The sequence below is a fragment of the Pelophylax lessonae genome, assembly GCF_965119305.1.
Source record: "Pelophylax lessonae genome assembly, chromosome: 3".
Lineage (NCBI taxonomy): Eukaryota > Metazoa > Chordata > Amphibia > Anura > Ranidae > Pelophylax > Pelophylax lessonae.
In genome coordinates, this window is record NC_138770.1 from 607,982,147 (window position 1) to 607,996,326 (window position 14,180).

General features: G+C 43.8%; 1 protein-coding gene across 4 annotated transcripts in view; it reads left to right on the forward strand.

Moving 5' to 3' along the window:
- The window catches only part of TP53BP2 (tumor protein p53 binding protein 2), a 116,920-nt gene that overhangs the window by 43,909 nt on the left and 58,831 nt on the right, over positions 1-14,180 (forward strand). For all 4 annotated transcript variants that reach the window (XM_082249265.1, XM_082249267.1, XM_082249268.1 and 1 more), the window contains exon 3: positions 13,288-13,435. In XM_082249265.1, coding sequence (XP_082105391.1) covers positions 13,288-13,435 — 148 coding nt within the window. The remainder of the gene's footprint in view (positions 1-13,287; positions 13,436-14,180) is intronic.

A 14,180-nucleotide genomic window follows, 5' to 3' on the forward strand; every position in this document is an offset into this window, starting at 1 on the left:
TATGCTGGCTTCCCAAGCTGCTTTTCTTTGCTCCTCCGCTGCCTATTGGTAGTTATCAGATTAGCAAGATTAGGTTGTAGGTTTTTTTTTTTATTTATTTATTTGTTTTATTGTTGTTTTTATGCTTTTCTTTTTCCCTGTGCACATAAGCGGATGTTTTTAAGGCCCCTTTCACACAGGCGGACCGTTCAGATCCGCCAGTCCGTTTTTTTTGGCGGATCTTAACGGTCCCCCTATGCATCTCTATGGGGCATCGGATGTCAGCGGAGACATGTCCGCTGACATCCGATCCGTCAAATCTGGACGGATGGAAACCCTATTTTCCATCCGTCCAGCGGATCGGATGAGAACGGACCGAAGGTCCGTTCCCATCCGATTCCACCATAGAGATGTATGGGGCTGTGACAGCTGTGTCTCCGCACACAGCGCGGAGAACAGCTGTCATTCTCCTGCTCAGCGGGGGATCGGCGGATCGATCCCCCGCTGAGAAAAGCGGAGTCCGTTTGACGGACTTACTGTGTGAAAGGAGCCTTGGAAGAGAAGTTACACCCAGATCAGTGATCTGTGATACTTTTCCCTTTCCACTAACCGTTCCATTGTCACGACTAATTGGTGCAAGTGCACTAATACAGCTTCAATCCCCTTCACCAAGAGTGCAAGTTAGCCCCGGGTCACACATATGCGATGCGGGAACCCTGCAACTCCATCACATTCAACTCACAGGCAGTTCACACTGCCGTTTGTGGATCACTGGGGGTGTTATTACAATGCAACGACACCCCCAGATAGATCAGTTCACATATTGCTGTGGGAATTGTCAGTTTGGACATGGATCGCATAGGTGTGAACACCCATGCAATCCGATTCTGGTGTAGAGCCAAAAAAGAGTCCCTGTGCGAGTTGTGTCGGAATCCGATGCAAATTCAGCCATACAATCTGTATGGCTGAATTTGCATGACACAGACATCGCATGTGATTTGCAGAGCACTGCCCTACCAATCACATGTGATGTAACCTAACGCTTAGGTTATGGAATTTTCGGCTGCTAGCGCCAACTTCAAATGCAAATGGCAGATAGGATTCTGCAAAAGATCTTGCCAATGGAGTGGAGTTGAAAATGCCTTGCAGTTACCGGCAGACAAGTTCCAAGCATCCTTCTGCATTTTGTATGTGTATTGGGAGCCCTTTGCTTAAAGTTGTGTTTTTTTTTTTTTTTTAAGCTTTCTTTTGTATGTCATTTATCCATAGTCACTTTTAAGAAGAATTGCAAAGCATTTTCTAAGAGCTACAATAGATGGTTATGGTAAGTTATACCACACATAAGGAATGGAAAGCTGCAATATGTATTCTATTTTCCCCTTGCTTTAACTTTTATTAGATATGGACCTCTGAAGGGCTTTATCTTTAAGGCCCTTTTCACTCTTGTGCGACTTGTCCTGTAACGTGGGACTGCAAAGTCGTTCTGTTCATATCTGTGTGACTTCAAAGTAGTCCCTGCACTACTTTGGTCTGACTTTGATGCGACTTGAGGTCCATAGACCTCAAGATTACACAGGCATTGCTTCAAGTCGCATCAAAGTTGTGGCAAAATCACGCGACTTTCAGGTCGCACAAGTTTGAAAGGGGCCTAAAGCAGACCATTGATTTTTTTTTTTTTTTTGGGGGGTTGTGATTACAGGTGTATTATGTTACCTACCTGTAATGAAGAGTATTCTATGTCCAGATCACTGTGGTTTACTGTAGAAACCATAGCTTAGTTGACCCTGGATGCTTCAGACACCAGTTTTTTCTTCTGGCACTGCAGATGAGAAATTCCAGCTCTCATACAGCAAAGGGCTGACAAATTCATTCTTCCCTTACCCATTCCCAAAAACCCTTGTATTTTTTTTTCACAGATTGTGGGATGTTCTGTGAATGGACAAAGGGAGAGAAGGGGCAGAAAAATGTCAGGATCATCCCTTGTCCATTCATAGAACACCTTAAATTCTGTGAATACAGTACAAGGCTTTTTGTGAATGGATGGGAGGAGAGCGAATGACAGGATCCTTCTGTGCCAGAGCTGAAAGAAGCGCTGTGAATAAGGTATCCAGCTTGAAACAAAGGTATGATTTCTACAGTAAACTTCAGAGATCTGGGCTTGGATACTGTGCATTAGAGGGAACCTATGACACTTGTGCTGTTCCCAAAGTAAAAACAAAACAAAACCCTGAAGTTCCACTTAGAGGGAATAAAAAGTTAATGAGTCTCCGGTTGTAGGAGCCTTTGTGTTCCTGATCTGTATCCTGTGTGCCCAGGAAAGCGGGGGAACCGGTTATCAGCGCGGTGAGTAATGCCGATGTGGCTGGATACAAAGTTATCGCTTACCTCATCCCTGGCTGGGAATAAACCGTGTGCGACTTTGTATATGAGTCACACTGGAGGTCATGGTAATCTCTCCCACAACCTTAGTGTGTATGCTTACAATACGGCCGCATGGAATAGTCAGCCATTTATGTCACTGCTGTCCACAGAAAACATATGTTACGTTGGGAAGTGACAACCTTTACCAATAGAGGGGTCATCTCTACCCGCCCACACAGCGATCGTATGTGACCTCAGGCCAGATCACATTAGTGACCAAAATAAATTCTGATAAATTGGCGTTCCTCCTGTGCTATTATTAGAATTCTATATCAACAGGTTATTGAAATGCATTTATTTTTTTATTCAAAAAGCATACGGCACTTGTGAAGGCTTTTGTAACATTGATGCTGTTTATAGCAAGTGAAAGTATAAAAAAGTTGGGGTGCACATACCATTCCCATTAATAAAGCCAATCGCATAATCTTTAAGTGCTGGTTCCAACTGGTGCGATGCAAGAACCCTGCGACTCCACTGCGGGTTCCCACATCGCACCTGACTCGCAGCCAGTTCACCCTGCCATATGCGATCTACTGGGAATGTCAATACAAGGTTAATGACACCCCCAGATTAGTTTGCATATCGCAGTGCGAACTGTCAACTTGGACAGGAATCGGATCTCAAAGGTGTGAACACCCATGCGATCCAACTCTGGTGCAGATCAAAAAAAGGGTCCTGCATGACTTTGGTCTGAACGCGATGCAAATTCAGCCATTCAATGTGTGTGGCTGAATTCACATCGCATGTGCTTTGCATAGCAGTGCGGTGCAAATCGTATGCGATGTCTGCTATCGCTATAGTGTGACCCGGCACTTAACTTTTGAAATTACTTTTCATTGTTATTTTTAAATATAAAGCTTTTCTAAAAATACCCGACAATTCTACCAGGGAAGTCCTTGCGTGGACACCTAATGATCTGGTCTCTATTGTTGTGTTGTCACCCTGTCCTATGTGCCCCTGGTGGCAAATGTTTATAACACACAAGGCTTTAGGGGGTTTACTAAAACTGGAGCACACAGACGCTGGTGCAGCTGTGCTTAGTACTCAATCCGCTTCTTATGGGCCATACACACTATAAGATTTTCTAAAAAGACTTTTTCCTTAAGATTTACCAAAACCATATAATATGAGGTCAAACCTAAACACTTTCAATTTGTATGCAATCAGGCAGGACCTTGCACTACATAGAAAAGGTAAATCTGAAGGAAAAAGTCTTCAGAAAATCTTATAGTGTGTATGGCCCTTAAGGGTACTTTCACACTGCTCTGCAGCAAAATCAAGGTAAAAACGCATATGGATTTTTACTGTGGTTTTGCTGTTTCAGATGCTTTTCTGGTGTGGAGTTGCCTGCACCTGTAATAAAATAAACATGTGACTCAAAAATGCAAACTTGCCTCGATTTCCATTCCTTTCAATGGGAAGCGGCATTTTTTTGTGCAGGTTTCAAAACCGCACCAAAGATGCCGCATGTAGGACTTTTCAGAAAGCACTGCACCAGTAACACAGTGGTGTGAAGTGTCCCATATTAAAGGCAGATATTTTTCTTGCAAGGAAAGAACGCAGGAAAAGTGTATCCGTGTGAAAGGGCCCTAACTTCAGCTTGTTCAATTAAAGTGGTTGTAAAGTCAGGTGTTTTTTTTTTTTTTTCTTAATGCATTTTATGCATTAAGATAAAAAGTTCTGTGCGCAGCATCCCCCAAAGTTTTTACCTGAGCCCTCTCTCGATCCAGCTATGTCCACAAGTGCATCGGCTGTCCGGGACTCCCTCCCGATTGGCTGAGACACAGCAGCGGCGCCATTGGCTTCCGCTGCTGTCAATGAGTCAGTTAGTCAATGAGGAGAGAGAAGGGGGAGGGGCCGAACCACGGCTCCATGTCTGAAAGGATACACGGAGCTGCGGCTTGGCTCGGGTGTCCCCGTAGCAAGCTGCTTGCTGTGGGGGCACTCTACAGGAGGTAGGGGCTAGGAGCAGCGAAGAGGGACCCGAGAAGAGGAGGATCCAGGCTGCTCTGTGCAAAACCAACTGTACAGAGGAGGAAAGTAAGTATAACATGTTTCTTTAAAAAAAAAAAAAAAACTTTAGTATCACTTTAAACTTTGACAATAAGCCCTGGTTTACACCAGTTTGATTTTTTTTTTTTCTTTTCATGGGATTTCAACAGTTCAAAATCACATGACGACAAGTCGCACCCCATTGCCAGCAGTGGAACCGTTCAAATTGATGCGACTCAAGTCGCAGCAACTTTGAAAAACAGTTCCTACACTACTTTCACACTTTGCGGTTTTATTACGACTTGCATTGACTTCTGTTCAAAGAAGGCGTAAGCTGCTGAAATTGGAGGTGAAAATTGTACTGATTTGCGGCTTTGAAATTCTGCTGAAGTGGCGCAATTTCAAAGACACACTGGTATAAACAAGGGTTTAAACCCAGAAGCTGATTGGTCGCTATGCACAACTGCACCAGATTCTGTGTGCACCAGTTTTAATAAATCCCCTACTAAGGCCCTTTCACACTTTAAAGTTGTGCGACTTGAAGAAATGCCTGTGTAATCTTGAGGTCTATGGACCTCAAGTCGCATCAAAGTCGGACCAAAGTAGTGCAGGTACTACTACTCATCGGAAATCTTGGAGTGCGACTTTGCAGTCCCAAGTCACAGGACAAATCTCACAAGTGTGAAAGGGGCCTTGATGTCATTCAGTTAGGGTTCAGATAATTTTTACCTGCTGTACTGCACTGGTGCTCTATACGGTTTTATCTTAGGCTTTTGAAACCAAAAGACTTCAAAAATAAAAGTCCCCTTTAAAGGGTAACTCCTCTTTCATGGGCAAAAAAAAAAAGAATTTCCTGCTTGTGTGATTGGCTCACTGATTTCCCCAGAAGTCTGCACTAAGCTAGAAGTCAGATGTTAGATATCCTCTGCATCAAAACCTCATTTTTTGGTGAGATGCTAACAAAGTGAAATCTTGTCTAATAATTATTGATCATTATAAAATCACTCCAATTAGATTTGCTATGCGCATGGACACAGACAAACCGCATTTTTTTCAGAATAACAAAAAGTAGGAATCTGCAGCACAGTTTGTTAACCTCTTGGCACTGACAGCATTCAAATATGCAGCCTCTCGGGGGGGGCCTTGGCGCTTAGCGGATGCATATTTACGCGCAATACTGCAGAAACCACTGTGCCAAGAGCACACGCCCTGCACAGTTACCGGCAGCGATTGGGAGCGTTCCGATCATGTGACCGTTGTGACAGCCAATCATGGCGGTCACATGATCATAAGCTCTGACACCTGAAATCCCTTAAAGGGCCGGGAGGCGCCGGCATCAAGGAATTAAAATCCTTGCAATATACATTGATCACCCGAAGGAGAATGTAGAGTTAATCTTTAATTGTCTCTATGGCCTAAACTTTCCCTAAGGGTCCATTTAAATGTTTGTGGTGTGTTGATGTGCGTTAAGTTAGGGCATCCTGTTGAAAATAATGGCTCCAAACGCACGCAAAACACACCAAAGTTTGGCTGTGACCTATTTTTTTCACGACTTGCGCTACTGTGTGTTGCTGTGCACTACAACGCAGATGTGTTACCTTGTGTTAGGGTGCAATTCAAATTAATGGTGCAGCAATGTTTCCAATGTGCATTGACAGGTGTTACTGCAATGCAGTAGTGTATATAGGCCCTAATGCTCCATTCACACCTAAGTGTATGCATTACACCATAGTGTTTTACACACAGGTAATACATAAGCATTAAAATGAGTTCACCCCAGTGTTGCGGAGTGCACTTGGACTTGTAAAGAGGGCTGGAACAAGGGAACATGCTACAGTGCATCCAGAAAGCATTCACAGCGCTTCATTTTTTCCACATTTTATGTTACAGCCTAATTCCAAAATGGATTAAATTCATTATTTTCCTCCAAATTCTGCAAACCATATGTCATAATGACAATGTGAAAGAAGTTTGTTTGAAATCTTGGCAAATTTTAATAAAAATGAAAAAAAAAAAACCCATGTACATAAGTATTCAGAGCCTTTGCTCAATACTTTGTTGAAGCACCTTTGGCACCAATTACAGCCTCAAGTCTTTTTGAGTATGATGCTGCAAGCTTGGCACACCTATTTTTGGGCATTTCTCCCATTCTTCTTCTTTGTAGGACCTCTTGAGCTCTATAAGGTTGGATGGGGAGTGTCGGTGCACAGCCAGTTTCAGATCTCTCCAGAGATGTTCAATCGGGTTTGAGTCTGGGTTCTGGCTGGGCCCCTCATGAACATTCAGCTCATACAGTTGTCCCATAGCCACTTCTTTGATTTTTTGGCTGTGTGCGCAAGTCTGAGGTCCAGAGCGCTCTGGAGCAGGTTTTCATCAAGGATGTCTCTGTACATTGCTGCATGCATCTTTCTCTCGATCCTGACTAGTCTCCCAGTTCCTGATGCTAAAAAACATCCCCACAGCATTATGTTGCCACTACCAGGCTTCACTGTAGGGATGGTGTTGGCCAGGTGATTAGTGGTGCTTGGTTTTCTCCAGACATGATGCTTGCCATTCAGGCCAAAGAGTTCAATCTTTGTTTCATCAGACCAGATAATTTTGTTTCTCATGGTCTGCGAGTCCTTCAGGTGCCTTCCATCTGGCCACTGTACCATACAGGCCTGATTGGTGGAGTGCTGCAGAGATGGTTGTTTTTCTGGAAGGTGTCCTCTTTCCAAAGAGAAACGCTGGAGCTCTGACCATTGGGTTCTTGGTCATCTCCCTGACTAAAGCCTGGTACACACGCAACGATTATCAGCCGACCGATTGTCCGTCTTTCGTCCAGAGTGGTGTTTTGTTGGTTGGAATGTGCCTAGACTGCACACAAATTTTCTCGCCCGACAAAATTCTACTTCAGAAGTGATGTCATGTGTTGGTTTGCTTTCTTTGTGTTCTTTCTTCTCTGAGCATGCCCAGTCTTGCTCATAAGATTTTTCCCTGTCGAAATCTGTACTGACTGCACGAAAATCGGGCGTGTTTTGACGGCGGACAAAAATTTTATAGCCTGCACACCAGATTTTTTTCGGCCGAAAAAGTCGGAGTCGGTTGTCGGAAGCATTATACTAACAAGCCGAAAATCGGCAGATCGGTCGTCGGACGAAAAATTCCCTGCCGATTTTCGACGCGTGTGTACGAGGCTTTAGTCACTTCTCCGCCAATCCCTCAGTCTGGCCAGGTGGTCCGCTTCTAGGAAGAGTCCTGGAAGTTCCAAACTATTTCCATTTTTAGATGATGGAGGCCACTGTGCTCATTGGGACCTTCAATGCTGCAGAAATGTTTCTGCACCCTTCCCCAGATGTGTCTAGATACAATCCTGTTTCAGGTCTACAGACAATACCTTTGACTTCATGGCTTGGTTTGTGCTCTGACATGCACGGTTAACTGTGGGACCTTTATATAGACAGGTGTGCTTTTCCAAATCGTGTCCAATCAACTGAATTTACCACAGGTTGATCTACAACTTGATTGGAGTCAGTGGGAACAGGAGGCACCTGAGCTCCATTTTGAGCGTGATGGCAAAGGCTGTAAATACTTATGTACATCTGATATATTTTTTTTTTTTTAAATAATTTTGCAAGTATTTCAAAAAATGTATTTTATGTTGTCATTATGGGGTATTGTTTGTAGAATTTTGAGGAAAATAATGAATTTTTTCCATTTTGGAATAAGGCTGTAACATGACAAAATGTGGACAAAGTGAAGCATTGTGAATACTTTCCGGATGCACTGTATATTGAATTTTACAGGCGATTCGGAGCATCTTGGAAGAAGAGGAACGTCATGCAGCAATTGGTCGGTGTCTTATCATTCGTTTTTCCATAACTGAGTGACTGAATTGTACCTTTCCTGTAGGCTTTCCTGCAGAATTTTCAGACCTTCTGCGCCAGTGATCGGTGTTGGGACTTGTCCTTGCAATCACAGAGCGCCTGACTTCACATAATATGTGCTGAATAGTGAGGTTATTTTTATATAAAGTCTTTTTGTAGGTGAAAGTTTGTCCTCGCAGCAGATCTGTGTATGAAATATCCGCATTAATTGCTGCGCTCTTGCCAACGATTCACAGCAGGCCAAACGCGTCCAAGCTTAGTTTAACTCCTTAGGGTCACTCGTCCTTTTTATAAATGGGTGATATCACCTAAAAGAAACCTTTTGTAAAAATATTACTTTACAGAACACCTCTAGCCTTATATGTTTGTGCAATGGGCACATCTATATTATCATTTTTAGGAAAACTACAACTAAATGGATGAAGTAATGTAGAAACTTAGGCTCCTTTCACACTATGAGTCCGTCAAATGGACTCCGCTTTTCTCAGCGGGGGATCGATCCGCCGATCCCCCGCTGAGCAGGAGAATGACAGCTGTTCTCCGCACTGTGTGCGGAGACACAGCTGTCAAAGCCCCATAGATCTCTATGGGGGAATCTGATGGCAACAGACCGTCGGTCCGTTCTCATCCGATCCCATCCGATCTGCTGGACGGATGGAAAATAGGGTTTCCATCCGTCCAGATTTGACGGATCGGATGTCAGCGGACATGTATGTCTCCGCTGACATCCGATGCCCCATAGAGATGCATGGGGGGACCGTTCAGATCCGCCAAAAAAACCGGACAGGCGGATCTGAACGGTCCGCCTGTGTGAAAGGGGCCTTAACCTGAATCTTCTGTGTTTTTATAAGAAAATGAAGACTGAATCCTGACCTGCATAATAACAGATTCATATTTCCCCCTTATTTGGAATTACTTTGGCAAAGCCTAACACTTTAGCTGGAGTTTCGAAGGCCATCTGAAAGTTAATCACGTCTCCCAACCCCCGAATACGATACCCTCAAAAACGTCTTGTTGTGTACATTTCCCTTAAAGCCCAATTCTAATTTGGACAATAAGGGGGAAAGAGTTGATCCCCCAGTGGCTCCTAAGTCCACTTTCACACAAATGGACCAATCAGGTCCGCCTATCGGTTTTTCAGGCGGACCAGATCGGACCACCCATAGCTCTCTATGGAGTGGTGGATGTCAACAGACGTGTCCTTTGAGACCCGCCGACATGCGATCTGGTCCTGTCCGCTAAAAAACAGACGGATAGGGATCAAGGTTAAAAAAAAGCCCCACTGTTCGTTCTGCGCCCCCCGGTGAGAAGGAAGGAGGGGGGCATGGCCGAGCTGTGCTGTGTGTGCATATGGACACGGGTGCCCCTTTTGCACAGTGCTTGCTGAGGGGGCACTCGGATGAAGGAGTTGACAGTTCTGGTGGGGGACATAAAGAGGAGGTAAGAGATGGGTCTGTGCAGTATTGTTTATTATCACCTGGAGTTCTATTCTCGCAGTGGTGCGTTTTCACTGCAATCCACTGTGCTTCAAAAAATAAAATAAAAATTTGTGCTGTATGCAGTATTTCTTTTTTTTTCAGCACACGCCGCCACAACACAATGGTGTGAACTGCCACCCTGGCAAACAAGGCAAATTGCCTTGTCTTTGCATTGGCACTTCACTGGGCAACAGTGGCTTGCATATCCCGATGTAAATGGTGTGAATGGGCCCTTAAGGTGGTCGTCCTATTCTACCGACTTTGGGAATGCTGCTTTTTGGACCATTGTGATGTGATTTTGGCAAAAACCAACTTGGGTGAAGTTACACATCTTTATGTTTTTTTTTTTCCTTTCACATGATAGGTCCACGTTAATGTACATGTGTCAGTCGCACAGACAGGACTTCTGAGTCATCCAATTACATTGCTTATGTATTTACTTTTTTTTCCCTTTACCTCGGTATGTCATTTGAATCTTGTGTGTGCACAGCTCAAATATATTTGTTTAAGCCATGCATCTCACCAAGAGCAAATACTTCCCATATTACATATTTGTATATACAACTTACTGTTTAGACAGAGTTGAGTAATGCGGTTTATACCTACGGTATTGCCTAATGCAGCACAGAGTAATTGTACACTGGGCTGGATTCATTTTAGAATGCAAACTGGAAAGAAATTGTTTCTGTGCATTATGTCCCGGTTCACACCTATGCAATGCAGGAACCCTGCGAATCTACTGCGGGTTCCTGCATCGCATTCCAAGTGCAGGCAGTTCACACTGCCATATGCGAATCACTGGGGGTGTCAATTCAAAGTTAACGACACCTCCAGATCAGTTCACATATCGCAGTGCGAACTGACATTCGGACATGATTCTGGTGTGGACCCGAAAAAGGGTCCTGTACGTGTTTGTGCCGAATCCGATGCAAATTCAACAATACTATCAGTATGACTGAATTCGCATCACACAGACATATCGCATGTGATTTTCAGAGTAGTGCGCTTCGAATCACATGCGATGTCTGCCCTCGCACTAATGTGAACCGGGACTTACAGCTTTTTTGTCATCTCTTCTATTGGTGAAATGCATTCTCCTTAAAATTGTCCCCTTATGGGAATAATTCATTTATAAACTTCATTTATTGTTACTTGCTTTATAGAGTTCCCAGCTTGTACCCCCCCCCCCCCAAAAAAAAAGTTATTCTGTACTTTTATGGAGCTGTATAGTTCTATACAAAAGTTTATAGATCTGTTTAGAAAAATGAAAGCTTATGCATACTGTACTTTTATACACTGCTCAAAGAAATGAAAGGAACACTTGGAAAACACATCAGATTTCAATGGGGAAAAATATGCTGCATATCTATACTGATATGGACTGGGTAATATGTTAGTAACAAAAGGATGCCACATCGTTGGATGGAAATGAAATTATCAACCTACAGAGGGCTGAATTCAAAGACACCCCAAAAATCAGAAAGAATGATGCAGCTGGCTGGTCCATTTTGCTGAAATTTCATTGCAGCAACTCAAAATTGTTCTTAGTAGTTTGTATGACTCGATCAAGGCATGCTTCTAGTGAGATGACGGATGGTGTCCTGGGGAATTTCCTCCCAGATCTGGACCAGGGCATCACTGAGCTCCTGAACAGACTGAGGTGCAACCTGGTGGTGTCCGATGGACCGAAACATAATGTCCCAGAAGTGTTCTATGGGATTTAGGTCATGGGGGCCATTCAGTGGTATCAATTGCTTCATCCTCCAGGAACTGGCTGCATACTCCCGCCACATGCTGCAGCATTGTTGTGCACCAGAAGAAACCCAGGACCCACTTCACCATCGTAGGGTCTGACAGTGGGTCCAAGGATTTTATCCCAATACCCAATGGCAGCCAGGGTGCCATTGTCTAGCCTGTAGAAGTCTGTGCATCCCTCCATGGATATGCCTCCCCAGACCATTACTGACCCACCACCAAACTGGTCATGCTGAACGATGTTATAGGCAGCATAACATTCTCCACTGCTTCTCCAGACCCTTAAATATCTGTCATATGTGTTCAGGGGGAACCTGCACTCCTCTGCGAAAAGCACAAGGCGCCAGTGACGGACCTGGCAATTCTGGTGTTCATTGGCAAATGCCAATCGAGCTCCACCATATCAGGCAGTGAGCACAGGGCCCACTAGAGGACATCTGGCCCTCAGGGTTCCGTCATTAAGTCTGTTTCTGATTGTTTGGTTCAGAGACATTCACACCAGTGGCTGGCTGGAGGTCATTTTGTAGGGCTCTGGCAGTGCTCATCCTGTTCCTCCTTGCACAAAGGAACAGATTCCGATCCTTCTGATGTGTTAAAGACCTACGGCCCTGTCCAGCCCTCCTAGAGTAACTGCCTATCTCCTGGAATCTCCTTCATGCTCTTGACTCTGGCAATGGCACGTATTGATGTGCCACCCTGGAGGAGTTGGACTGACTGTGCAACCTCTATAGGGTCAAGGTATCACCTCATGCTACCAGTAGTGACACTGACCCTAGCCAAATGCAAAACTAGTGAAAAAACAGTCAGAAAAGAGGAGTAGGGAAAAAAAATGTCAGTGGCCTGCACCTGTAAAACCATTCCTGTTTTTGGAGGTCTTCTCATTGTTGCCCATCTAGTGCACCTGTTAATTTCATTAACACCTAAGCAGCTGAAACTGATTAACAACCCCCTCTGCTACTTCACTGAACAGATCAATATCCCAGGAGTATAATTGACTTGATGCCATACTCTGATATAAAGTGTTCTTTTAATCTTATTTGAGCAGTGTGTATTGGATTTTATTTTTTTCCTTATGAAAATGGGGATGCCATAGGAATACTGCAACTGATTACTGAGTTTTAGAAGGTTGTTTGAGCAACTGAAAAGGCACAGTTGGAATAGCTAGTCTCCAGAACTTTGCATTTTGCCTTTCCTGTACCTTTACTTGCATTACACTTGGGGTGGCTCCCGACTTTTTTTTTTTTTTGTGCTGCGCTGGGAGTATGGGGGGGGGGGGGGGGGGGGCAAAGATCTTGGTACTGAATTGAAGGCAGACATACCATAACTGAGAGTGTTTAGTCACAAAATGAAAAATGTTGTATCGTAAGCAATCACTTGAACACAGTGGAGAGGGAAGCTGCGGCACAGTACAAACTTTATACCATTGTGCCACTGCCCACGTTTCAGAGAGTGGCTGGAGATTTGTAAATGACCAAACTACATATTCTTGCTCCTGCACGCTTCAATGCTTTTGATTTGGTCCTTTTCATTTTAGATTGGAATACCACAGTATAAATCTTTATAAGCAACTAATAATTGACCAACAAATTTAACATGAACAACATTTCCAGGGAGATGTCTTTGATGCCTCATAGACATTCCAGTTTTCCTGAATTTTGACAAGCTCTCTGTTGAGTTGGGTGGAAACAATGGTGCTTTCCAAGATGATGATGTTTTTTTTTTTTCACAACTATATAGGTTTATTCCTTTTTATTTTAGTGGTCCTAATGTCTACACACTTTCTTTTTCTTCCACAGATGTTTCTCACGGTCTATCTCAGTAACAATGAGCAACATTTTACCGAGGTTCCCGTTACTCCAGAGACCACTTGCAGAGATGTGGTGGAGCTTTGTAAGGAGCCAGGAGAGCTGGAGTGCCATTTGTCGGAACTTTGGCGTGGTTCAGGTATGGGTTCTTTGTAAATAACGTGTTCCATCCATAATCATTTAGGGTGTTTTCACACTTGGTGCGATTGCCTGGTCCAAACCAGAGTTTGATTGCTCCCCCCTCCCCCTGCCCCAGATGGACTGGACTGTGTTCACATTTTATTTTTGTATCAGAACCGCGGTACACTTGTGTCATCAAGCTGCAGCTGGCGCATACTCATGTTGCTTAGCAACCGCTGTAAACGAGAAGGTGCCAAAATGGATAGAATTGCTCGCTTTGGTATGATTGCGTTCTCATCAGCAGTGAACTGTACTGGAGTTCACATGAACCGTACCCCAGACCACCCTTTTTAAGTGGACTCGGGTACGGTTCGCACCCGAGTTCAAAGACAGTGTTCACATCATCAAAAAGAACTGAATTCTGACGTCAATCGAACCCGGTTGTGCACCAAAAGTGCTAGTGTGAAAACTCCCTTAGTGTCTAGACTCCAAAACCTGTAACAGTTGACTGTAAAGCTTGGACATACGATGTGTCAAGCAATTAGAAATCATTTTGGTCTTTTCATCTTCTAGAAATATTGGCTTTAGAAGCAGAAGTTTGATGTTTTATGGAGGTTCACGCAAATATTTTTTCTTTAAAAGATTATTATGGACATTTATGGACTTATTCTTTTTGCCTCATGCCTTTGACCTAACCACCCCTCCCCTCCAGAATGCATACTTACCTTGATCTGATAAATGCAGTTTTACTATTCATTTACATC